Source organism: Cetorhinus maximus, chromosome 11 (genome assembly GCF_964194155.1).
Source record: "Cetorhinus maximus chromosome 11, sCetMax3.hap1.1, whole genome shotgun sequence".
Taxonomy (NCBI): Eukaryota; Metazoa; Chordata; class Chondrichthyes; order Lamniformes; family Cetorhinidae; genus Cetorhinus; species Cetorhinus maximus.
Window position 1 is genome coordinate 64,456,725 of NC_135889.1, and position 27,442 is coordinate 64,484,166.

The 27,442-nt window shown below is 40.9% G+C and overlaps 1 protein-coding gene across 4 annotated transcripts in view; it reads left to right on the forward strand.

The window, feature by feature from the left end:
- The window catches only part of ubr3 (ubiquitin protein ligase E3 component n-recognin 3), a 353,894-nt gene that overhangs the window by 301,922 nt on the left and 24,530 nt on the right, over window positions 1–27,442 (forward strand). For all 4 annotated transcript variants that reach the window (XM_078552128.1, XM_078552129.1, XM_078552130.1 and 1 more), the window contains 4 exons: window positions 1,340–1,461; window positions 8,390–8,497; window positions 12,847–12,972; window positions 23,128–23,310. In XM_078552128.1, coding sequence (XP_078408254.1) covers window positions 1,340–1,461; window positions 8,390–8,497; window positions 12,847–12,972; window positions 23,128–23,310 — 539 coding nt within the window. The remainder of the gene's footprint in view (window positions 1–1,339; window positions 1,462–8,389; window positions 8,498–12,846; window positions 12,973–23,127; window positions 23,311–27,442) is intronic.

The following is a 27,442-nucleotide window of genomic DNA, read 5'->3' on the forward strand; positions in this document are numbered from 1 at the left end:
CTAAGTTAAAATGCTCAGAGAGCCGATGCAGACATGATGGGCCAAATGGCCTCCTTCTACACCATAACAATTCTGTGATTCTGTGAAATGACGTGTTTGCTGGAATTAAAGCCTTCTAAAATCCAATTTTTTTTTTAAGAGCACAAGAGGAGGGCATTTGGCTCATAATGCTTGTGTCAGTTCTTTCAAAGAGTTATCCAGTTAGTCCCACTCCCTTTCTTTTTCCCATAGCATTTAGTTTTTCCTTTTCAATCCAATCCAACTCCCCATTGAAATTTGCTATTGAATCTGCTTCCACCATTCTTTCGGACAATGCATTCCAGATCACCATAACTTGTGGCATTAAAAAAATTATTATCTATCTTCCTCTCTGATTATTTTGCCAATTGCCTATGTCTCTTCTGGTTACAAACCCTCTGCCAGATGGCACCCCTACCCCAAAAGCCACTCCTTGCATTAACATAAAGGGCTGCATTTAATGAATATGAAGCTAGTCTGCACTATAGCAACAGAGTTATGCCCATATTACCCTGGCAACTGCCATGATTTCTTCATCCTATGCCAGATTACAATCCTACCGTTATTTGATGGCAGCTTAGGGATCGAGGATATACAGCGCAGATATGGTTTATGATACCAATGCAAACCCAAGTGCAAGAAAGATGAAATTCAGAGCATGCTTCTCCCAATGTTTTAGCTGAGCATGCCATCAACATGCTGAAATGATTGTGATGTCTAGACCAATCAAGGCAAGTACTGCAGTAGTGTGGCCAAAATTGCAACAATTGTCATAGCCTGCTGGGTCCTGCACAATATTGTCCTGCAAAGAGGCAATGTCATGCATGCAGTGGGCAAGAGAGGAAATGCAGCCCAAAAGATTGTACTGACCATAACACAGACGATTGGTCTACACAACTAACAGCTCACTCAGCAGGATTCATCAGAGAAGATCTAACAAAACGTTCAACTAGATGTCTCAAACATCCATTAAACAAATCATTTCCACTTGTCCAGTGTTTTATGATTTGAAATTTTGCCTTTATTACCTCGAACCATAGTTCAAGAAGCACGAATGTCACATTATTTCTTCCTAAATACTGTACTGTGCTTTATAGAAAACTGTCTGGATTCATTCATTTCATAACTTTTTAATTAACTGTTACGGTGTGTGCTGCAGGTATATTCTGTGTATCCTTCTCAGGTGCTTGCGCTTGGTGAAATTGTATAGTGCGTCTCTTCTACTTCTTAATTGTGTGATCTAGACTGGTATTCTGCATCAACAACATTGTCCAAACGTTTTCTTTTAACCAATTTTAAATTATTTCTGTCTATTTAACAGAACATTTTACCTGCATTGTGAAAGTGTTGTACAATTTATTATACACACAAGCTATTGCAACACTTTCAGTTAGATTCAGCAAAGAGGAAAGAACAGCTTGGAAGAACCCTAGGAAACTCAAGGTCAGTGTACTAATTTAAAATTCAACAATGTGAAAGGATGGTTTAGTACCTTTAAAATTTGGTGTTTCACTTTAATTTGTAAATAAGTCCCTCCTTTGTTTAAATAGTTCTGTTTTTAAAAAGTCTATGGCTTGTACAACTGTGTCTTGCTTTCCTGAATTTCAGAGACATGATTGCTTTCATTAATGTGTATCAACTTTACAGTGCAAAACCTGCCAAAGGTGCAATTATTTTTCAGTGATTTGTCACCTTCGGTCCTTAATTGAATGTTACAAACCTTGGCGAACAACCCACAAATGTATATAAAACAAATCCAAGAAACAGTGGGAATGGGTAGCAGGTCTGTGATGTAAAGAGAATGCTAATGTCTTGGGGTAGACTTTTTATTTGAAATGAGAACATGTTAGTTGATCAAACCACTTAATACAACTGAACTAAATGAAGGGGTGAATGGAGAATAGGCATAAGTCGAGAATCTAGTATATTTCTGTCACAAAGTTGCACTTAATAGTCAGGGATTTTTTTTTAAAGGACTGTAAAGAGATGAAAATGCTGGTTGATGTGCAGGAATCATCTCAAACATTGAAAAGGCATTAAAAGATAAGGGGCTATAATGAGCTAAATTGTGGAGGACAATACAGTCAACGGTGAAAGGAAATAATGGAGGTTAGAATTCTGAAGTTACCAAACTCCATGTAAAAGCTGGAGGTAGAAAGAACCAAGTTGCACTGGGAGGAGAAATTACAGTGGCAAGTCCCTTGGAAATCATGATAATGCTTACACATAAAGTGTAGACCTTAGGCAGTGTTTATCCAATCTACATTTGGTTTCACCAATACAGAGGATACTGTGATGAACAATCCTGGTAATTAATGTGAGAAATTGGGAAAAATTTTTCCACAATTGCAGGGAAAAGCCAACTGGAAGTTGGATGGGGGGGAGAATGAACAAGATAATCACAGAAGAATGGGCACTGTAGAAAACAGAGAAGGAAGAGGAAATGTCATAGAAGGAATCATTTTGTAGATGGAAGATAGGATAAAAGGTGAGGACAAAATAGATTCTTATTGAAAAGGCAAAGATCAAAAGATTAGGAAATTAGGCAGACATGATCAAGGTGCTTGTTAGCTTTAAATGCGGAAATCCTTGGATGAGAAAAAAAAAATTCAGAAACTCTGGGGCAGAATCGGGTGCGTGCCCAACCCACTTGAGTGTAAAATGGCGTGTGATGACGTCAGGCGAGCATTCTGACATCATCCCGCAGCTGCGCAATATTTCGGTCAGCGGGTGCGCATGAAAGTCGGGAGCACAACAGCCAGCAATTAAGAGGGCAATTAAGCCCATTAAAGTTCCGATTTTTCATGGTCCGTCCAACTTTATGGTTGGCGGACGGGCGAATCTGCCAGGCAGACTTTGCATTTTTGACAAAACCTCATCCAAGAGCGGGATGAGGCTTCTGTTATTAAATTTAAAAAAATAAAAATGTATGGACAGAATTTTCATCATGTATATGTTCAGATGACTGATTCTGATGTGTGGATTAAAATCTTTATTTATTGCTTTTAAATTCTTCAGCTCCCTGAAGCAGCTCTCTGCCTTCAGGGAGCTTTTATTCTACGCTCCCCTGCACCAGCGCTTACATCAGCACCCGCCCCCACCCCAGCAGCACTGAGCATTTTATTAATTAATTATTAATTAACCAGCCAGCGTGAAATTAATTAACCAGTCAGCGTGGGGCCGATCATGTGCAGCGGTCCATCACACATCCGCTCCCGGGCCCACTGATGCGCCCACACGCCGACCTAAAAATCCTGTTCCTGGTGTAGAATGTGGAATCATCAGAGTGGATGCAGTATGGACAGAAACTAAGAGAAAGGGATGTAATCTTTACAAAAAGAAGAATTGAAAGCAAGCATACACTGAAATATTAAGGGAATGTGTGGGCTTATAATAGATGTTTCATTGAAACTCCATTGTCAAACATTAAGAGCGAGTCAGACATGAACCACAATGGCGAGGGATTTTGTGGCAATGGGAACAATAATTTAAATAAAGTGTTTGGAATGGAGGAAGAACAGGAAGCAGCAGCAGTGCAATCATTAGTGTAACAGAAGAAAGGTTTATAGAAGATAACTGGATAGGATTGAAACAATTTGGGTTTTAAGTATTCAGTAAAAGAAGAAACTTAGATAGGAACAATGCAGGTAGCACCCCTTGTCTGGAGAACTTGGGTGAAAATCCAATACTAAAGCAAAATACTGGAGGTGCTGGAAATCTGATGTAAAAACAGAAAATGCTGGAAATACTTAGCAGGTCAGGTAGCATCTGTGGAGAGAGACAGAGTTAACATTTCAGGTCAGTGATGACCCTTCATCAGAACGTGGGTGAGATTCTATCCTGCTAGCCTTTGCATCTAGGAAGTCATCCCCAGCCATATTCCCCTCCCACTGCCTGATCTTCCGCTATCACTGCTATTTTGCTATCTACTTAAGGGATAAAGGTGAGATACCTTTGTTCACTCTTCCATTGCCCAGTTCTTGGCAGCCTTCCCATGAAATTTGCCCATGCAACCATAGAAGATGTAAAACTTACCCATTCACCTCTTCTCACACCATTGTGCAAAGTGTTAAATCATTCTTTCAATGTGATGCAGTAATTTCTACATACTTTGTTCAGTTTAGTATATTGTATTTACTGATTGTTCTGTGATTTTCTTTGCATTGGAGAAACCAAACACAGATTGTGTGACCTTTTTTGCTGAACAAGAACAAGAACCTGCATTTATATAGTGACTTAGATATAGTAATACATCCCAGGGCATTTTATATGGATATGAGGAACCTGGGGTTTGGCGAAACTGGGAGGCAGTTTGATTGGTTTGACAGATAGATTGGTAGTGTCTGTCAGCTGTGAAGGAAGTAGGAGGCATGGGTCTGACACCACTGGCAGTGCAAATTGCAAGGATGGAATGGTAAAGAGTGAGTTTAAAAGAGGAGGGTACTGACAACAATGCTTTTAAAGGCAGTGGGACAGGACCTGAGTTGAGGGAATCAATTTGAATATCAGCAAAAGTAGGGTCCAGGAAGGGAAGTTGGGTTATCAGTGTTCCATGGGACATGGGTCCAGGCTGCACAAAGTTGTTCTCATGTATGAAATGAGGCTAGTAATGGCAGGGGGTGCATTACAAACTTACTTGGAAGATAGAGCACACGGTGTTAAAGGGCCATTGGTAATTTGAGTCAAAAATTTGCCAAGGGATAGGAGATAGAGAGAAGTGGTGAACGGGTATTCTTCTGACTGAAGGGAAGCATGCGCTGGGGTCCCCCAAAGGTCAGTACTGGGACCATTGCTTTTCTTGTTATGTACAAGTGATTTGGACTTGGGTATAGGAAGTACAATTTCAAAGTTTGCAGATGATACAAAACGTGACAATATAGGAAGTAGCGACCACATAGTAGCAGACTACAGGAGAACATAGACCAGTGAAATGGGCTGACTCGAAGCAGATGTAATTTATTGTAGATAAGTGTGAAGTGAAGCATTTTGGGGGGAACAACATGGAGAGCCACTATATTCGCAATGGTACATTTTTGAGAGGGGATGCAAGAACAGAGGAACCTGCGACCGCATATTCGCAAATCTTTGAAGGTGGCGAAACAAGTTGGTAAGGCAGTATGGAGTATTTGGCTTTGTAAATAAAGGCATTGAATAGATTAACAATAAAGTTATGCTAAACCATTAGGTCTCCAGATTGAGTATTGTGCATTGTTCTGGGCACCACACTTTAGGAAGGCATGACCCAGAAGGTGGTACGGAGAAGGCTTACCAGGATGATACCAAGGAGGAAGAAGTTCGGTGATTTGGAGAAGCTGGGATTGTTCTCCTTGGAGTGGAGAAGGTTAAGGGGAGACATAATAGAGACATCCAAAATTATGAAGAGCTTTGATAGAGCAAGTGGGATGAAACTGTTTCCTTTGACAATTGGATTGGTAACCAAAGGTCATAGATTTAAAATAATTGGCAAAAGAACTCGAGGGGAAATGAGAAATTTCTTCACCCAGTGTTGTTGAGACCTGGTCTCCCTGAACGTGTGATGGAAGCAGATTCTATAGAAATTTTGAAATGGTAATTTGGCATATACTTGAAGACTAATTTGCAGGAAAAGTCTGGTTATAGGACTAAATTGGACAGTTCTTTCAAAGAACCAGCACAAAACCAGATGGGCCGAATGGCCTCCTTCTGGCCTCTAAGATTCTATGGTTCTGACTAGAGAGAGACCAGAGTTCAGGGCCAGAGTGGGAACAAGACTGAGCGGATATTGACTTAATGCAGCTAATCAGATAGTCTCCATCGTGGAGACAACCTCATGAGTTTCTTGCCCTTGTTAGGGTGAAGGGAATAGAGGAGCCGAGTTGAAGGTGATGGTTGGTAATAAAGCTAGGAGTCTGGAGTCATTTTTACATGACAGAATATTACTAGATAGGATAGCCATTTTACCAGAGGGGAAAAAGGTCTTTTAGCGCTTGATGTGGTCAGACCAGATTGGCAATGGCTGGCTAAGCTAGCTTTGCACCACGTATATTTAACGGAATAAAGTCGAAGGCTGTGTCATGGAAATATAATAATTTCCCTAATATTATTGTGATTTATTGTAAAAATGGGTTAATAGTGAGGTTTGGATTAGTTTCTGTGTGTGTGTGGGAGGGGATTTAATTGAATTGGAGACCGCTGGCATGGAGGTTTATCAACAAGAAACTAGGTTTGAAATGCTAAATACATAAACATGGCCAAAGTTTTAGAATGTAAGGTGTGAGGAAAATTTGCATTTATAGATATATTAGGGTAGTTTGAATTTCAAAGAGATGGTGAAATGTTACACTTAGCCAGAAGAAGCTAAGCCAAAACAGTGTGTTTATTTTTCCCAAAGGTTACTGATAATATGGACATTATAAAAGATTTATATTATGAAAAAAGTAAAATTGCAAAAACATATGGGAACAATGGAATTTACATTAAAAAGGGAGAAACATATATAAAGGAGATGAGGCTGTGTCAGAGGGGGAAGGCATTCTAAGATCTAACACAAGTGTGAAAAGCCTCCAGCTTCTGTGCATCAAGTTGCTGTCTACAGGAACCGAAGCCGAGAAATCTCACTTTGAATTCAACTGTCCAGGGGCATTGTGTGGCTCTGCCTGTGTCTGTTTAAATCTATTTGTTTTTACTGTAGCCTTAATGGGGGTGTAACTGGAAACCAGATTAATTAGGGGTTTAGGAGTTATAATATTGGTAATTTGTAGACCTAGGTATGTGCTTGAAACCTCTTTTGTTAATAAATGTTTAGTTTTGTAAAAAATCTTTACGTGTTGGTGGACTTATTACTACTGAATTCAAGGCATGCATCTCAAAATAAAATACAAATTGCAAAATTGTTGTGACCGCATAATCAAGTTTTCCCTCGTAGATTTGATCCACCAGGCACATATCATCTGCCACGTCATAAAAAACAGAGATGAAAAACAGTGATAGTTTTGCAGAGTTAATGTCTTCAAAAGTGGAGAAAAGGGTGTGGTTAAGCAAAACATCAGCTGCAGAAATATCGTGGGAAGTGGAGGACTGAAACTTCAGCAGTACAGAGTTTGAGAGTGTTGTTGTAAGCCACTAGAGAGAGATTTTTCTCCAAGGGGAGGTTTGCAGGAAATGGAGCTTAAGGAGGACAGGGAGATATGGGTAATGAAGGACACAAGGAAGTGTTCAGAAGTGTCATTGTTGTTACTTACACCGTGGGAGTGGAGAAGCCATGTGAGAAAGTGAGGTGATGGTGATGGCAATGAATGTAGGCAGGTAAGTTTATATGGAAGGAGAGATCTAGGAAGGACACGAGAGCATGAATTTAAAGAAGAGAGGATAAGGAAATTGAAATTACCGAGGATGATTGCCTTTTGCAGATGCTGAGGGAAGTGAAGACCACAAGAAACATCATATTCAACAGCAACCTTGCCTTTAATTTAGTAAAATATCTCAAGCACTTCACACGTGCTTTATCAGATATAAGTTGACACCGAACCACATGGGGAGATATTAGGATAGGTAATCAAAAACTTTGTCAAAGAGATAAGTTGTAAGAAGCACCTTATGGTAGGAGAGAGAGCGAGACACAAAGGTTTAGAGCATGAATTCCAGAGCTTAGAGCCGAGACAGCTGAATGCACAGCCGCCAATGGAAGGGCAAAGATAATTGGGGATGCACAAGCAGCCAGAATTGGAGGAGCACAGAGGTCATGGGGAGTTGCAGATCTAGAGGAGATTGCAGAGATAAGGAAGGGCAAGGCCAGAAAGGGATTTGAACACAAGGATGACAACTTTAAAGTTGGGGCTTTGCTTGTCCAGCATCCAGTGTAGGTCAGGGAGTGCAAGGTTAATACATGAATGGCACCGTTTGAAATAGAATATGGCAGAACTTTGGATGAGCTGAAGTTTATGCAGGGTGGAAGATGGATGGCCAGCCAGGAGAGCAATGGAAAACTCAAGTCTGGAGGTAACAAAATCATGGATGCGAGTTTCAGCAGGGGTGTTGATGGACGATCTTACAGAGGTAAAAGTAGGGTCTTGGTGAGGGAGAGGATATGGTTGACTCAGCTCAGCTCAAGGTCAACCTGAATGCCAAAATTGCATTCAGTTTAGTTCAGCCTGAGACAGATTAAATGTCATATTCAAGCTACTGAAATTTGTAATTTTACTTAATGCTCTCACCCTTATTACCCATACCTTCGTGCCTAAGCTCTTTCTATACCAACAGCACACATCAAAAAATAACTTGTTCTTTCTTATGATATTGTGTCTGGTATATTTTCCTAGAATAATGGTTAAATATATTTATATATTGGACTATACTGACTATTTTCATCTCTTCTATTTTTAAACTTTGACAGACCATGTATAATTCAGATAAATCCTGGGAAGTATTACTTAGCCACATAATCTGTGAACTGTCAAAAGGAAAGCTCTACAGTGCAAGTGACACAGATCAAGTATCGATGGTATGTACACAAAGATAAATGTATTCTGTGAACTTGCTACATTTGACATCCTAAGGTAAATTTTGATGAAGACCCTTCAGTCTATTTCCTTCCAAAATATTAACTGCATTATCTTGCTATTATCTCTTCCTGTAAATGAAACAGAAGGTTGAATTTTATCATGAAATCTGTGGAGCATAGCTTTGGACCACCATATTGAAGCTGCTTAGTGCACTCCTGGTCATGGGGACAAAGAAAACATTCAAACCTTAGAAGCAGTATAGATAAGAACCAAAAGACCGATCTCTAGTGTCAAATAACATGGCTATGAGGAAGACGTAAATAACCCCCATTACGCAGCCTTAGAAAGAGGTGAATGAGGCAGGACATTATCAAGGTTTTTAAATGGAATAGAAATGGTTAATCCTATGCATAGAAGTTAAACTGACTGTCTCTTATACTACACAACGGGCAGGATTTTTACCTTGTCAGGTGGGCCTGGGAGTTGCCGCAAAGCCGACTGCCACCCGCAATTGGGCCCAGACATTGATTTCACACTGGCTGGCCAATTAACAGCCAGCAAGCATGAAATGGGCCCTGCAACGCTGATCGCTGCAGGGATGGGGCAGGAGGAGGGCAAGTGCAGGTGCGCGTAAAGAAAGCTCCCTGAGGCACAGAGCTGCCTCAGGGAGCTGAAGATTTTTAAAATCAAAAATAAAGGATTTACAAATGTTAAAAACATGTCCCCTCATGTGACTGTCACATGAGCAGGGACATGTTATAAATTATATTTCAAAATTTTTATTTTATTTTTAATTCCTGTTGAAAACCTCATCCCGCCCGTAGATGAGATTTCATAAAAAATCCAAAGGCCGCTTGACCTTTTCACCTGCCTGCCAATTGTAAGGTTGGACAGGCAGTGAAAAATTGCATTCAATTAATACTTTAATGGCCTTAATAGGCCTGTCAATTGTCGGCGGATGTGCTGCTGACTCCCGCGCATGCCCACCAAAATAGGGTGTGATGACGTCGGGACGCTAGCCTAGTGTCATCACGCATCATTTTACGCCCAAGCAGGTTGGGCACATGCCCGCCTGCTCAGCGTAAAATTCAGTCCAAAGATACAATCAGTAAAGGGCAAGTTTAGGACTGATGTCAGGAAGTCTTCCCTTTTATAAAGAATGTGACCAAAACCTGGAATAGTAGTCCAACAAGGATAATAGAGGTGGCTAAATGCTGTGGTGGCAGATTGAATGGAGGATATATTTCTGTGGAAGGATGAATGAAATGAATCATGGTTTCCACAGCTGTATGTAGCATTGTGTTGCAAGTTCTGTACCTTGCCTCAACAAACCTTCCTGGAATGCGGGTGCCACCATTCCACCTGTCAATCGCGCAAGTTCTGTAGAGAAAAAAATACTTTTTAGCATTTGTCTTTCTTTGTTGTGAAACCGCTGCCTTGATGTATCTTTTTCAGATTTACTTTACCCAGTGCCACTGTAAGGTCCCATCTAAGGTGTTGCTTTACATACTTGAAGAATCCTAGCTATTCACGTTTTTCTTCATAGGTTTCAGAAGGAAAATCTTTCTCCGCAATTTCAACTTTCTTCTTGATCACATTCCACCCAAAAAATGATACACAGTTGCATTCTAGTGATTAAAAATTAGACATACAGGGCAGAATTTTGCCGTCGGCGAGCAGGGGTGGGGCCCGCTCGCCGACACGTAAAATGATGCGGGATGACATCGGGCGGAACCCCCGACGTCATCCCGCTCCATTTAAATTTTCAGGAAGTCGGGGGCACAGCAAAATCAGCTGCGTGCCCGCCGACCTGTCAATGGCCAATTGAGGTCATTGCCATGATCATTTAACCAATTAAAGGACCTGCCCGTCCAACCTTAAGATTGGCGGGCAGGCCAGGAGCCCCGGCGGCAAATAGAGATAACATGAAATCTCGTCCAGCGGCGGGATGAGGTTTCATGCAGTGTTTTAAAAATTTTAATAAAGTTATTCTGTAAATTATGAACATGTCACATGAGGGGGACATGTAAGGGATTTTTTTTTTCTATTTTTAATATTTTTCAAAGTCCAGGCGATCTCCCTGAGGCTGCACTTAGCCTCAGGGAGATGAGCGCTCTTTCGTGCGCATGACGGTGCGGCCCGCTTCACTGGCGGGGATCAGCTCTGCGCCCGCCGGAGATTGGGTCGGGCCTGCCCACCCGACAGGCAGAAAATTCTGCCCATAGTTGCTATGATAGTTTCTCACAGCATTATTAATATCTATACCTAACAAGAAAAATTGTCACCTGATAACATATATATTTGAAAACTACCTCACCCATAAATTTAGCTGCAATAACTTCTCTCTTTTTCTCTCTCCCGCCAACCCTCCCCCCAATAAATGTGCACACCTTGCGTGCACACACTCCACACACACACACACACATGCAGACCTGGTCTCTGAACTTGCTACACTAAAGCTACATCCTTCAGTTGCATAATTTGACCTTCCTCAGATCAAATTTTGTATTAAATTTATCCGTCTGTGTCATTGTCTGTTATTTTTCCACTAAGTTTCTCTTGCAATCACAAAACTGCGCCACAAACTAATAGAGTGAAATTCTGGGGATGTATGATGGGTGAAACAGTTTCACACCCAGCGCATCTCTGGTTCTGCCAAGAGCAAGATGGAGTGAACATATTTTAGCTCAACATATGTGAAACATAAGACACCCTCAAACTCATAATGAACAAGCCCATAGCCATATTACATAACATGCTCAACTGTGCATAATGCTCCTGTATATTTTTATTATCTGTTATTTACATTATGGCTGTTGAATCTGTGCATTAATTTTCCTATTCCAGATTAGATAAGTCTGTTTTTTCTCCTTTGTAAAAGCTTGCTTTGAATATTTTCTAGCATAATAAGATCATTAAATGAAGATATTTCTTTCCAATCTCAATTTTTCCCCTACTGTATTCTAACAAAATCTATCCACTCATATTGCAGCAAAATTTTTAACAGTGGTAGTTTTAAAATCAACAACCTTTTGCATTTATATAGCACCACTAATATAGCAAAACATCCCAAGGTGCTTCACAGGAGCATAATCAAATAAAATTTGACACGGTGCCACATAAGGAGATATTAGGATAGGTGACCAAAAGCTTGGTCAAAGAGGTAGACTTTTTTAAAGATGGTTTTAAAGGAGGATAGAGAGGTAGGGAGAGAATTCCATTGCTTAGCGCCTAGACAGCTGAAAACATGGCCACCATTGGTGGGGCAGAAGAAATTGATCAGAGTTGGAGGAATGTCAAGTTCTCTTCAGAGGGCTGGAGCCCATTACAGAGATGGTGAGGTTAAAGGCCATGAAGGGATTTTGGCATGTGGATAAGAATGTTCAAACCAAGCATACCCAGACAGTGAGCCAAAATAGGTCAGCAAGCACAAGGGCAATGGGTAAACAAGTGTGAGTTAGGATAGGTGCAGTAAAGCTTTGGATGAGTTCAAGTTTATGTAGGGTGGAGAATGGGAGGCCATCCAGGAAAGCATTGGAGTAGGTAATTCTGGAGGCCTTCAGCAGCAAATGGGCTGAGGCAAGAATGGAGACAGGAGAAGTTATGGATGATATTTGCATTATTTTGTTGAATGAATTTATTAGAAAGAGTTAATGTAACTGCTGAAGAGAAATAAAAGTAAGGTGCAATACATTTGAGTCTGAGAGTGTTTGTGATTTAGTTCCTTTTGAGGGTTGGGATAAATACTTGTACAACATGTAGACTCTAAATACATCTACATTATCTCAGGTACAGGAAACACAGCATCTCTTCCATGAACTAAGATAACATTAACCCAGTCACAATTTAAATTCAAGGTACCAACAGTTTCTAACAACTGCACCCAGCAAGTAAGAATAGCAAATGACTCAACTGTATAATAAATTACAGCCTGCTGCACTAGTAAATGATTTGCAGGTGGCATAGAAAATAAATATAAAGCCATAAACTTAAAAGAATTAAGCTTAGTACAAAGAGAGAGAATCTGAATATTTTTTGAATATGTTAATTTTTTTGTTGGTAATGGTTGACAATTTGAACATGTTAGCCTGTGCTATAAGTTGGGAACTCAAACAGAGTAGGACTTTTAAAATATCAAATAATATGGAGTTCACGAATTATAGTTGAATACTTCGTCTTATGTTTCATACATGAAGGCTGCTATAAAATTTGTGTTGTTGAAATAGAAAACTAGTGTTCATTTTTTAAATATCTTTAGCAAGCATAAAATTCTGTCAATTATTTTTTAAAATGACCTAAAAATTGCTTGCTTGCTTTAAGAGTTTGTGTTTTCTTTTTAACTCATCAGCTTAGCACCAGTGCCTGGTCTCCTCAGTCCATTGAATACAGTATCCAGCAGTTCTGTCTGCCTTTCCTCAGGACTACAAGCCTTCTTCAACACCACCTGTTTGGTGATGATCTTCCCAGTTGTCAGGTATCTCAGCCACACTTCTAATCAGCATGTGATGTGATGTAGTATTTCATTGACTAACCTTAACTTTAAAAAATAGACAAATGTATTGTGTTATATACAATCTGGCAATAAGGTTCTTTAAAAATACCGTCTCATTGATTATTTGCCATATTTTTCATCTAATATTATGTTTCTACAAAGGAACGAATGGAATAAGTTTAATTGTATGCTTTCGGATGGCTTTATCGGTAAAAGCAACCATTAATCAAGCAATGGAGTCGAGAAAGTTGTTGATTCAGTTCCCATTCTGTGCCAAATTAGCTAGGCTTGGAATATTTTCCATGGGCACAACCAGAACATAAATCTACAAATGCATCTATTCCCATGTCTATCATGCCGGTGTAAAATTACATTCAAATTTCTTGCAAATCTCATTACACCACATACAAATTTAAAATGTGTGGGAACAAGCATAAACAATCAGGGTCAAGGAAAATGGAGAATGGGCAACCGTGATGGAATCTGTGGTTTCAAAGCTTATAATTTTTTGAGATAGACCCTAAATGAAAGGGAAACTGAGAAAGGAAATTGACCCTTGCAGTTGCTAAGGAAACTAAGACTGAAACTGAGATCGGAAACCAATACTTCTGGGGAGAGTGAAACTGTATAAAAAGGACACAGAGCCATCAGCGCTCAGATGTTGATCGCAGTGTGCTGTACAGGCAGACTGAAGAAGACAGGCTGGATCCAGAAGTTGAGAATAAGCAAATATAAAGTTCCTACAGCTATTTCTGTTACTTAAAGGAAACATTGATGGATCTATGCCATCTAGACCATCCTAATCAGAGTTGAGGAGGTTCTGCAGACATGTGCCATTTTTAGTGAAGACCATGCCTATGGAACATGGGTTGGCTGTGCGCTGCTGTTGGCTGACAATCAGGGTAAATCTTAGAAAAGGAGCTGAAATTCTTTGTGAGGAAGACAGAATTTTGAAGGACTTTTAAAACTGAGATTGATGATATATATGCTGAGTGGACTGCCAAGCCAATTTGTAAGATCTGTCTGTCTTAGTTGTATCTGCCATTTAATATGTAATCTATAGTTTATAATTGACCACAGTTAGCCTGTTAATTCATGTTTAACTTATGTTGATACTCTAACCACCTATACTCTACGTTAGAATATGGGTGGTTACCAAAGATGTAGTGTTTGCTTTGTTTGTCTCTTGCATAGTAAAATTTCTTTTGTTTTACACCGTGAAATCACAGAATCTCACAGTGCGGAAGAGGCCCTTTGGCCCATCGAGTCTGCACCGACACGTGAAAAAGACCTGACCTGCCTACCTAATCCCACTTACCAGCACTTGGCCCATAGCCTTGAATGTTATGACATGCCAAGTGTTCATCCAGGTACTTTTTAAAGGATGTGAGGCAACTTGCCTCCTCCACCCTCCTAGGCAGCGCATTCCAAACCGTCACCACCCTCTGGGTAAAAAAGTTTTTCCTCACATCCCCCCCTAAACCTCCTGCCCCTCCTGCCCCTCACCTTGAACTTGTGTCCCCTCGTGACTGATTCTTCAACTAAGGGGAACAGCTGCTCCCTATCCACCCTGTCCATGCCTCTCATAATCTTGTACACCTCAATCAGGTTGCCCCCTCAGTCTTCTCTGCTCCAACGAAAACAACCCAAGTCTATCCAACCTCTCTTCATAACTTAAATGTTTCATCCCAGGCAACATCCTGGTGAATCTCCTCTGCACCCCCTCCAGTGCAATCACATCCTTCCTATAATGTGGCGACCAGAACTGCACACAGTCCTCCAGCTGTGGCCTCACCAAGGTTCTATACAACTCCAACATGACCTCCCTACTTTTGTAATCTATGCTTCGATTGACAAAGGCAAGTGTCCCATATGCCTTTTTCACCACCCCACTAACATGCCCCTCCATCTTCAGAGATCTGTGGACACACACGCTAAGGTCCCGTTGTTCCTCAGAACTTCCTAGTGTCATGCCATTCATTGAATACTTCCTTGTCAAATTACTCCTTCCAAAGTGTATCACCTCACACTTTTCAGAGTCAAATTCCATCTGTCACTTATCTGCCCATTTGACCATCCCGTCTATATCTTCCTGTAGCCCAAGACACTCAACCTCACTGTTAACCACCCAGCCAATCTTTGTGTCATCCGCAAACTTACTAATCCTACACCCCACATAGTCATTTATGTCATTTATATAAATGACGAATAATAAGGGACCCAGCACAGATCCCTGTGGTACGCCACTGGACATGGACTTCCAGTCACTAAAGCAGCCTTCTATCTCTACCCTCAGCCTCTACCCTCTGTCTCCTACAACTAAGCCAATTTTAAATCCACCTTATCAAATTACCCTGTATCCCATGTGCATTTGCCTTCTTTATAAGTCTCCCATGTGGGACCTTGTTAAAGGCTTTGCTGTAATCCATATAAACTACATCAACTGCACTACCCTCATCTACACACCTGGTCACCTCCTCATAAAATTCAATCAAATTTGTTAGGCATGACCTCCCTCTGACAAAGCCATGCTGACTATCCCTGATTAAATCTTGCCTCTCCAAGTGGAGATAGATTCACTCCTTCAGAATTTTCTCCAATAGTTTCCCTACCATTGACGTGAGACTCACTGGTCTATAGTTCCCTGGCTTATCTCTACAACCCTTCTTAAATAGCGGAACCACATTAGCTGTTCTCCAGTCCTCTGGCACCTCCCGTGGCCAGAGAGGAATTAAAAATTTGGGTCAGAGCCCCTGTGATCTCCTCCCTCGCCTCCCTCAGCAGTCTGGGACACAAATCATCTGGACCTGGATATTTGTCCACTTTTAAGCCTGCTAACATCTCCGATACCTTGTCACTCCCTATATCAATTTGCTCAAGAACCTTGCAGTCCCTCTCCCCAAGTTCCATACCTTCATCCTCATTCTCTTGGGTGAAGACGAATGCGAAGTATTCGTTCAGCACTCTACCGATGTCCCCTGGCTCCACCCATAGATTTCCCCCTTGGTCCCTAATGAGCCCTACTCTTTCCCTGGTCATCCTCTTCCCATTGATATACTTATAGAATATCTTGGGATTTTTCCTACTTTTACCAGCCAGAGCTTTCTCATATCCCCTTTTAGCTCGCCTAATTACTTTCTTAAGCTCCACCCTGCACTTTCTGTACTCCACTAATGCCTCCGCTGATTTGCTTCCCTTGTACCTATTAAAAGCCTCTCTTTTCCTTCTCATTGTATCCTGAATATCTCTGGTCATCCACGGTTCTCTGGGCTTGTTACTCCTTCCTATCACCCTAGAGGGAACGTGTTGAGCCTGTACCCTCCCCATTTCTTTTTTGAACACCCCCCACTGCTCTTCTGTAGATTTCCCCACAAGTAGCTGTTCCCAGTCTACCTTAGCCAGATCCTGCCTTATTTTACTAAAATCCGCTCTCCCCAAATCCAAAACATTTTTTTGCAACTTGTCTATTTCTTTGTCCATAACAAACTTAAATTGTACCATGTTGCGGTCGCTATCACTAAAATGCTCCCCCATCACCACTTCGGCCACTTGTCTGGCTTCATTCCCCAGAATTAGGTCCAGCACTCCGCCGTCCCTTGTTGGACCCTCTACATATTGACCTAAAAAGTTCTCATGTACACATTTCAAGAAATCCACTCCATCCAAGCCCTTAACACTATGTCTATCCCAATTAATGTTGGGAAAGCTGAAATCACCTAATATAATTACCCCATTGTTATTGCTTTTACACACCTCCACAAATTGTGCACATATTTGCTCCTCAATTTCCCGCTGACTATCTGGGGTCTATAATAAACACCTAACAATGTGGGTGCCCCCTTTTTTATTCCTAAGCTCTATCCACAAAGCTTCATTCGATGCCCTCTCCAAGATATCATCTCTCCTTACTGCAGTAACTGACTCCTTAACTAATAATGCAACGCCTCCTCCTCTTTACCCCCTCCCCTGTCTCACCTAAGATTCTATATCCCGGATGTTGAGCTGCTGATCCTGCTCCTCCCTCAACCACGTCTCAGTGATGGCTACTATATCACAATTCCACGTGTCAATCCTCACCTTAACTCATCCGTTTTACCTGTAATACTGCTGGCATTAAAGTAGAGGCCATCCAGCCTTGCCTTACTCCCCTGAAACTTAATGCAGCTGTACTTCCTCTGACTTGATTGTTTTGCTGTATTATGATGTGTCCCTATTCTACTAACATTCTGTGTCCCCTCCCCCTGCCGAATTAGTTTAAACTCCTCCCAACAGCACTAGCAAACCTGCCCGCAAGGATGTTAGTCCCGCTCTGGTTCAGATGTAGACCATCCCACATGTACAGGTCCCACCTTTCCCAGAAGCGGTCCCAGTGATCCAGGAATCTAAAACCCTCCCTCCTGCACCAACTCTTAAGCCACGTATTCATCTGCACTATTCCCTTTTTGCACTTGCTAGCATGTGGCACTGGGAGTAATCCAGAGATTACAACCCGAGAGGTCCTGCTTTTCAGTCTATTGCCTAACTCCCTGAATTCTTGATGCAAGACCTCATCCCTCTTTCTACCTACATCATTGGTACCAACATGTATCATGACCTCTGCCTTATCGCCTTCCCCCTTCAGGATGCCCTACAGCCGTTCAGTGACATCCCAGACCCTGGCACCAGGGAGGCAACACACCACCCTGGAGTCATGTTGATGGTCACAGTGGCGCCTATCTGTTACCCTGACTATAGAATCCCCTATTACTATTGCTCTTCCTCTCTTCCTCCCCTCCTGTACAGACAGGCTGCTTGTGGTGCCAGAAGCTTGGCTCTATCTGCACTCCCTGGAGGAACCAGCACCCTGATCAGCCTGCAAAATGCAATACCAATTTGCGAGTAGGACCCCAGGGGACTCCTGAACTACCTGCCTGTTTCTCTTGGACTGCCTGGTCCAAGACCTTAAACTATAAGCAATAAAAGTAGTAAATACTTACCTGACCTTACCCACTATTTACCAGTCATTTCTCTCCCTTGTAGCCTCTACTGCTGCAGCAGGGCAAGACCACTCTCAGTTCAATTCCCACTGTGCACCAAATTGCCAATACCCACACTCACCCTGGCTGGGTCTCACTCAGGATGAGGTCTCTCCCCTGCTCGTGTGCAAGCACGAAATCTCGTGGCTTCATTCTTTCAGTAAATAACTGGGATTTCAGATTCCTTTTTTAAAAAAAAATTACCGGTTTTGACAGAGATCATAATACAACCCATCTTCCGCCAACTATTGGGCATTAAGCTCCTTAAGGAGCTTGTTAAAGGGCATGTGTGATTGGGAATGCAATTTTCAATCTTCACTTTGCTGAACCCGAAGTTGGTGCATGTTAGTGCCCAAATTGTCCAGTTCATTGCAGAGGCATTTGAAATTTCACTTCTTTTTGTCAAAAGTGGAAGCATGATAGACCAACCAGCGCCAAGTCCAGCCCTGTACCTTGGATTTGTTTGAATAGCCATTTTCCTCTGTTTTCCAGCTTCTTGGGCTTTGATAAGCTGCCTGCCCTAATCAGCAAGGCAGCGACAGCGCCCATCATGGCTGCCATCTGCCTTTGCCACTGGTGCCGTGCAGGCAGCTCCTTATCTCCTGGAGGCACTCAGCACCTCTACTTGTACACCATTTAAATTTTAAAATAGTGCCCTGATAGCAACACAGCTCGGACGTAGATTTAAAACCCAGCCCATTGTGAGAGATTACAATGAAACTTAGCAGTGGTGACCTTGCACACCTCAGACATGAAAATGGAGTACTGGAAGTCTGTGAACCATTCGCAAGATGGGGTCTAATCTTTCAGGCAAGAAAATCGGAAATAAAAACCGACTCATGGAGGTTATTTCTGAAAGCAATGTGCGAGTATTAAAATGACCACATAAATTTTACATAAGTAGTAGGAGGTTCTCTCACAGTATTCATTATTTATATATGTTTCGAGGTTTCTCACAGTATTCATTATTTATATATGTTTCGAGGTTTCCCCCACAGAACTCCATTTCTAGTGGACTGAAACTGACCTGTTTAATCATGTAGAAATTTCAAGACCTTACAAATTATAAACTGGCTTTGCTGAAACTATTTCCTTGTGTTGGTATGTCATATGAAACAAGGTGAAACTACCTATTGTTGCTAGAATTTAATTTTTCCTGAGGAAACTACATTAGTTCATTTTTTTGTCTTTACCTCATGAAACTGGCTTGGAGGATTGACAGGTTTTAGACTCGGAATGCTTGAAGTTTAGCATTTTTGTCAGTGGAGTAAATAAAGTTGCCATTTGTCAACTGGAGCTGGGAATTACTGAGAGCAACCTCTGGATAGCCGTGTTTAAGAGTACATGTGAGACTCCTGCAGTTGCTGGCAGTTTCACAGAGTAATGAAGGTGAATGCCGACAGTTACACCATTATTAAAATTGTAAACTCCAGGTGAATAGTTTCCATTTTTTCCCCTCTTGTTCTACCTGAATTCCATTTGCACTTTATTTTATAGTGTTAGGAACTAGAGGTTGCTTTAAGTAAGTTAAATGTGTATTTGTGTGTGTTAGGAATAAGCTATAGCTTTAAGTTTAAGTTTAATTGATAAATTTTTATTTGTGCATTAAAAGGGTGAAACCTGGGTCTAGTTTCATTTAACGTTTTCTCTGTGAGATGGGAGTCAGCAGATCTGAAGTTGTTTGTGTACGTGGCATTCCAATGAGGTTTTACGACCCTTGAAGTGGCTTAGGGAAGTTAAAACAAAGTTGGGAAAACTGTACTGTTGTCAAGCAACAGGGGACCCACGGAAAGAAGGTGCCAGAGTAGGCAGGAAGGGAGCTGCAGAGAGCAGGTCCCAAAGAAAAACTCCCAGAAATCAGAGAGTTGGGCAGAAGATGGTCCGAGGAAGACAGCTAAGTCAAGGAACAAGAACAGGAATCGGGAACAGGACCTATTCAGTGGAATTGAAAGTAAGGAGCAGAGGAAAAGGCTCCGAATTAAAGAGAGAAAGCTGCAGGGAGCAGAATCAAGGCAAAGTGGACTTGCAAGAAGCCTGCGGATCGGTGGAAACAGCCAAAGGTGGGTGACTCCTTACTAGGGTCTGTGAGGCAGTGATGTTCTGGTGGCAGAGCTGAATATCTGAGAGAGCATGTGGAAGGCAAAGCTTGGATGGATATAGATATCCAGGAGAGGAGAACATTGGAAGGAGAGTTCAAACCCTTGGAGGTGGATGCTTTTTGAAAACGTCCAAGTGAAAGCGTTGTTTGGGAGAAGAGTACTTCGAGCATTGAGATCAGAAACCCTCGGGAGAAAGATGGAGTTCCATGAGACCTATTGGCTCATGGTGTGACTTGTCTAGGGGGAGTTGATGAGAAATCTATCTGCTTTGGGTAGCACCTGTCACTTGGTTTCAGAGTGTGGTGTGTCCAACCACAAGTCACCCATTGGTTTACCTGGACTGTATACTTACTGTGAACATTCGCATATAAGATAGATTTTGTAAATTATGTTATCCTTACGAATCTGTAAAGGTATGGTTGTGGGTGAAGGAGTAGTGTAATATAGTTAATCTTTTTCTTGTTTAATAAATGTTTTATTCTTTTGTTAAAAGTTAATCAGCAGACTCCGTGACTCTGTTCAGTAGCCGCCTTCCAGATTTCTAAATAAAAAATTAACAGTTGGGATCTGTCAAGTCAAGTTACACCCCGGGACCTGTCTTGTCCAGCAGTAACATCAGCTGGAATCATAACAATAGTCATCTCTAAGTTTGGCTCCCTTTCTCATTCTTTTCCTTGGTATGACCTCTCTATGTCTGTTCATGTTTTTTACTGTCGCTCACTTTATCTTTATTTCTTTAATTTTTGCTTCTGTCTTACTTTGTCTCCCTTTTTAAAGATCTTTTGCCCTCCAATGTTTACTTTCCACCAACCGACAGACTTAGGTGAGAACAGTGAAGCTGGCTGCAGTCAGGGTTGATTTCGGTAGAGGTGGCTGCTGCACTCAGGTCAGGCAAGGGGAGTGAAGCTGGAATACTTAAGTCAGTCATGGGAGAGGGCAGAATTGGAACACAACAGTACCCAGGATTAGGACAAAACGAGGTCTGAAGTATTTGGGAGAACCTTGGTGGAAGGGAGCTGAACCGCAAAGGGAGCACTCAGCGTGGGCCTGAGGGACATAAAGCAGACCTATAGTACAGCGGATGGCTCTTAAAGGAAGATAAGACTAGACAGAGTGGATAAAGTGCCTAGGAAGAAGACTAATGAAGGGGAGGGATGGAAGTTATTATGATTGAAGAAGGTTTGACCCTTTTATCTTAATGGTCCAATTGATCTGTACTGCCATGTGGCGAACATGGACAATGTTAGGATCTAATTGGTGAGTTCAAAACTACTTTCACAGAGCAGAGATTAATGGTTACATTTAAAAACTGGTAGAAATTCAGATTTTTTACCTCAGAATCCAACATTACTTTCTATTTAGGAAAATTGATGTTCTAAATGGAAAGTATTACAGGACCTGCTGATATCAATTAGATAATCATAAGTGGTTAACTGTTGCTTTTTTGTTTCTTCGTTGCAATCATACTCCTGGTGTTGAATATGTTAGCAGGGGAAAATATGGTACTGACAGGAAAGCTATAAAGCATAGTTAGGGCAAGTTGTAATGTAATTATACTGTAGTTTGAATCTCATTTACAAGCCAGTGTCCAGCATTGGTACACATCTCAAAGCATTTTTCATACCTTCATAAAATGTAAAGCAGGAAGAATATCCTCTTTTTTAATGTCGCTGTGTGCCTTTGAAAAACTAGCAGGAACAATCTGCTTGACACATTAGTATGTTGTTGTAAATCCTGTGGATTCCTAGTAATAAAAATTGCATTGAGTTCAAAATTATTTTCTGCCATCTTTTTGAGTATAACTGTGCCTGTCTGCAAATCTTAAATATTCATTTTTTTTTGCATACTCTCTCAAATTTGAAAGTTCAGATCCAGAGTTTTATTGTTAGGAAAATATACTATCACCTGTGAACTGGAACAAGATTAGCAAGCACGTGGACACTTAGCTTCATTTAAAGAGAATTCTCTGTCAACTAATCTGTGATGAAATTGAGAATAATAGCGACCTGATAGTGAAAATATAACTTCTAATCAGATTCAGGTGATATTGTTAGCAAAAACTGGTTTATAGCAAACGTCTGAACACCTGAGATTTAATTACTACCACAGGAAAGTGCTTAGTGGTAACTAGAACAAAAACAAAAATACCTGGAAAAACTTAGCAGGTCTGACAGCATCTGCAGAGAGGGATACAGTTGACGTTTCGAGTCTGTATGACTCTTCATCAGAACTCATACTGACTCGAAACGTCAACTGAATCCCTCTCCGCAGATGCTGTCAGACCTGCTGAGTTTTTCCAGGTATTTTTGTTTTTGTTCTAGATTTCCAGCATCTGCAGTATTTTGCTTTTATCTTTTTGCTTAGTGATAACTGTTTGGCAAGAAGAGTGTTTGACTTGCTTTTACTTTGTGTCACAGCTCTCTGTGGACACCAACTATTCATATACTACAAATTTTTGTAATTGTTTGCAGTTGATGACCAAGAAATTCTGTCATGAGTGAATATTCAGTGATTTATGTAAAGCAAATTATACTATCAGATACATTAAACCTATTTCCAGCTCAAATAGTCATCTAAGGGTAAGTTCTTAAAATAGGTGTTTACTCCTTAATGCTTATCTACTTCTTTCCCTTTTGAGTGATCTTCAAAATATTTTCTCACTTATACTACCTTCACTTTTCTAGCTATTCTATTACAATAAAGTGACAAATAAAATATGCATAATTTATATTTGTTTAAAAGATTTTACTAACCTTTTGTGCAATTATGGAACATGTAAAGCATATCAAAATATTTTGTGAATGATTGGAGTGTCAATTGTCCTATCTGTCTAGTTATTTTCCATTAGCAGTGCATCATCATCATCATCATCATCATCATCATGAAATCATGCTGCCAGGAAAGTGCCATGTCTGCATTTAATGACTGATGCCAGATTAATGTGTTTTATAGTTTATTGCCTCAGCAATTCATTACAACAGATGGTCTGTGTAAAAATGACTTTTTTTCTCCTCATTTATAAGCGAACAGAAGAGGAATTTGGGATGCTTGCCAGCTACCTTGGGTTACTGCCGCCTTCTCTTCAGTCAAGTGATGAGGTCAATAGTTCCTCCTGCCTTGAATGGCCAATAGCAGCTCTAGATATTATATCTCAGTGGTGCTTGGAAGTAACGACTTCTGCAGAGAGTCACTCAGAACAAGTAATGGTAAGATTAACTGTTGTGCTTGTCACAGCAAATCTACTTTGTAATGTATTTCATAATTGCTTATTTTCATCTTTTGATTTGTATGCCATTTACTTGACTCTAAATTCCAGTTGAAAATCAACTGCTTTCCACTCAAGCTGCCAGACTACAACCTTGTTAAACTCTTATGTTGCTACTTAAGTGACTCAAGGGAGTTCAATTCCGAAAGGAACACCAAACATTATTGTAAATGATGACTTTTCCCAGAGAAGATGAGAGCAGCTGGTTAAGATAATTGCTGATCTCCATTTCTGAAGACCTTTGGTCTGACATAGCCCAGAGGAAGAAGAATGGGGGAGGGTGAAAAAGTGCACATACAGTGCTCATGAAGTATAATCGTTGCTTACTGTTTCAGTTCTATAAAATGTAGATAGGAAGCATTGTAAAGTGAAAGCTTTGCTGATTATTTGGTATATTTATATCCTAATAATTTTTGTAATATGTAGCCCTCCTTCCCAGAGTCAGAGAAATCAGGAATTATAAAATTATAAAAATTATATTGCCTCTATCCCTCTAAATTGAGTATTTAAATAAAGGTCATCTCAACTTCGACCCATACATTCAAGTGCAAATGTTTGGACAGCTCTTCTCAATGAAGGTCTGGTTCTGAATTATTTGATCATTAATATGCATACAGTATCAAATGAATGAATATAACTATTCAGGCTCGCCATTTTCAGTTGAGTTGAGATATCTAATTTTCCAGCTAAAATAGAGAGTTGCTTTTTTAAATGAGAAACTCCTGAAACATTGACCTTGTAGATCTATTAGATAAAGTTGCTTCAGAGCTAAGAAGTATATTGTCTTAGCATTCACAAGGCAGTAAATCACTTGAGCATTGGTCACCCCAGTTTCAAAATCAATTGATGGAGGAGCTACAATAGGCAGTGAATAAAAGCAGTCTTGATTGAGCAGTCCAAGTGGATTAGCTTGGCTTTCACATGGTGTGATGGAGAATGTATGAAAAGACTAACACAGCTGACATTTAAGTAAATGAAAGATCTTAACAGCTGGAGCAGTAGCAGATGCTGTATCAACATGAAAAGTGATGGCTGTGGAAGAACATACATTATTTAAAAAAAACACACGTAAAATGCTTCAATATGTGAAGAGAATTGATACACTGCTTAAATATTAGAATGCAATGTGCAGCCATTTTTAAGGAGCAAATTTGCAAACCATCAGATATAGCTGTTTCAAAGTTTTGAATTGTTGGAACAAAAATGGTGCACTGTTTCATTTTAAACAATTTATGTCACAACTAATTTTTTTCTAAATGTACAAAACTTACAGAAAAAAGTAAAATTTGTGATTACCAATTTTCAAAAGACCAACCAGGTCATCAATTCCCAAAGTATTACCTCAATCGTCTCTTTTCTTTCTTCCCAAAGGTAGCCCCCTCCAAGCTACCTGCCCCCTGTTCCTTGGAGATACTCTGAGCAGAATTCAATGCCTCCCCATACAGAGATGAGTTCTGAGGCAGTGGGGTGGTGCCATTTGATCAGGCAGTGGGTGCAAGATGGGGACCCTGCCACCTCCCCACCAACCCCTGGCAGCTCTTGGGGGCCGGGATTTCCACTTTACTGGGGCTAGTCCTGGAATTAAAGGTCGCCCGTGGAGCCAGGAGTCCTGGCAGCAGGGCTTCCACAGCCAATTAGGCACTAAATTCCCTCCCGGAGAGTGGGTCGAGCGGGGTGCTGCCAGTTTTGGTGGTAGATGTCAGGCCGCCCTCATTAAATTTCACCCTCTGTTTTCGTCTAGCTTCCTTTTCCAAGTTCACATAATTTCTCTCCCTTTTCTCCTCAGTTGACACCAGGATCCCCCTCCCTCTGAGAGTTCCAACAGCGACTTTTCCCTTTCTCAGTTCCTGCTTTATCCCCCTCAGCCTATCCTGACATTTTTCACCTCCCTACTCCTTTTTCTCCCTCCACCCCAGTTTCCTGGCACATATGTTAATACCAGTGATGACCAAGCCTTGGCTTCCTGAGTGATCATATCTAAATAGACAAAAACAAACAAAACATTGGCATCCAACAATTCAAGACATTTTACACTGCATGTGCCCCAAATGGACTGAGCTTATATTGTGCACTTTCTGTACCAATGCATGTAATATACTGGCTACACTAAAATAAAAGTAAGTACCTGCATAGTTGATAACCATTTGATAAATGCTTTACCATTGTGCAAAATACAATAATATGTTTTTATTCATCTTTATGATTATTACATAAACCTGGTTGTAGCCTAAATATTGCATTCTAACTTGCCAACTTTACCTCAAAGAATAATTATGCTGTGCCCACAATATTCAAAACAAGAAAGGTGAGTACAACAAGCCTAAAAAACTAACCACATCTAGTTGGGCATCATTGACCTTCCATCAGCATAATATTGTACCAGGTATTCAACATAATTAGTTGATTTGAAGAACTCCTTGGTATGGACACCATAAAAGGGAACTCAGAAGTATTTTTATAAGCAAATAAGTAGTAAAAGGGTGTTCAGAAAAAGGGTAGGATTGATTATGAAGCAAAAAGGTCTTGAAGAGGCAGAGGGCATGGTTGAGGTGCTAAATGAGCACTTTGCATCTGTCTTCATGGAAGAAGAGCATGCTGCCATTCTCTAAGTAGAAGAGGAGGTAGTAGAGATATTGAATAGAGGTAATACTTAAAATTGGCACTACTCAAGGTAGAAAAGTTACCCCATCCAGATGGGATGCATCCTATGATTTTCCCCCGTCGGGGGCGAAGTTGAATGGCGGGCGCGCACAAGTGCGCCTCCGATCAGGGGCAGCACCTTTTTTCGTGGGCGGGCCAATTAAGGGCTATGAGCTCCCTGTGCGGGAGGGGTGGGGGGGGTGAAATCCCTAAATCGAGAGTGCGCTCTTTCGCACATGCGCACAAAAGAGCACATTCATCTCCCTGAGGCTAAGTGCAGCCTCAGGGAGATCGGCTCTACTCTCAAAAATATTAAAAATAGAAAAAAAAAAATTCCCTGACAAGTCCCCTCCCCTCATGTGACACTGTCCATAATTTTTACAAAAACTTAAATAAAATTTTTTCAAACCTACATGAAACCTCATCCCGCCCGTGGATGAGGTTTCATGCTTTTTCTAATTCCCTCCGGGGCTCCTGGCTTACCCGCCAACCTTAAGGTTGGACGGGCAGGTCCATTAATTAGCTAAATGACTCTGTCAATGGCCTCAATTGGCCATTGACAGGTCGGTGGGCACACAGCTGATTTTGCTGTGCCCCCGCCTACCGGAAAATTTAAATGGGGTGCAGTGACATTGGGAGTTCCGCCCGACGTCATCCCGCGTCATTTTATGCATCGGCGAGCGGGCCCCGCTCGCTGACGGGAAAGTCCTGCCCTACGTTGCTGGAGAAAGTAAAGGGGGAAGTTGCAAAAGCTCTGTCTACTTACTTCTAATCTTCACCAGATATGGGAGTGGTGCCAGAGGACTGGAAGATTTCAAATGTTACACCCCTATTCAAAGAAGGGGGAGAGAGCTAACCCAGCAACTAAAGATAAGTCAGCCTAACATGAGTCATGGGGAATCTTTTAAAGAGAATAATCTGATTAGCACTTGAGAATATATTGGTTAATAAATGAAAATTAGCATGGACTTGCTAAAGGTAAATTGTATTTGGCTATCTTAAATTATTTATTTGATGAAGAAACGAGGTTGATTAGGGTAATGCAGTTAATGTGCATATGGACTTTGATAAAGTACCAAATTATAGATTTATGAGCAAAACTAAAGTCCATGTGATTAAAGGGGCAGTGAGAGTAGGGATACAAAATTGGCTAAGGGACAGAAAGCAGAGGCTAGTGATGAACAGTGAGTTTTCAGATTGTTTGGAAGTATACAGTGGTATTCCCCCGGGGTCAGTATTGAAATCACAGGTCTTTTTGATAAATGTTAATGACCTGGACTTGGGTATACAAAACATAATTTGATAACTTGCGGATGTTATGCAACTCTGAATAAACAAAGAGGAGGGCATAAACTGGTGAAATGGACAGATACATGGCAGATGAAATTTAATGCATATTAGTGTCAAATGCTATATTTTCGTAGGCAGAATGA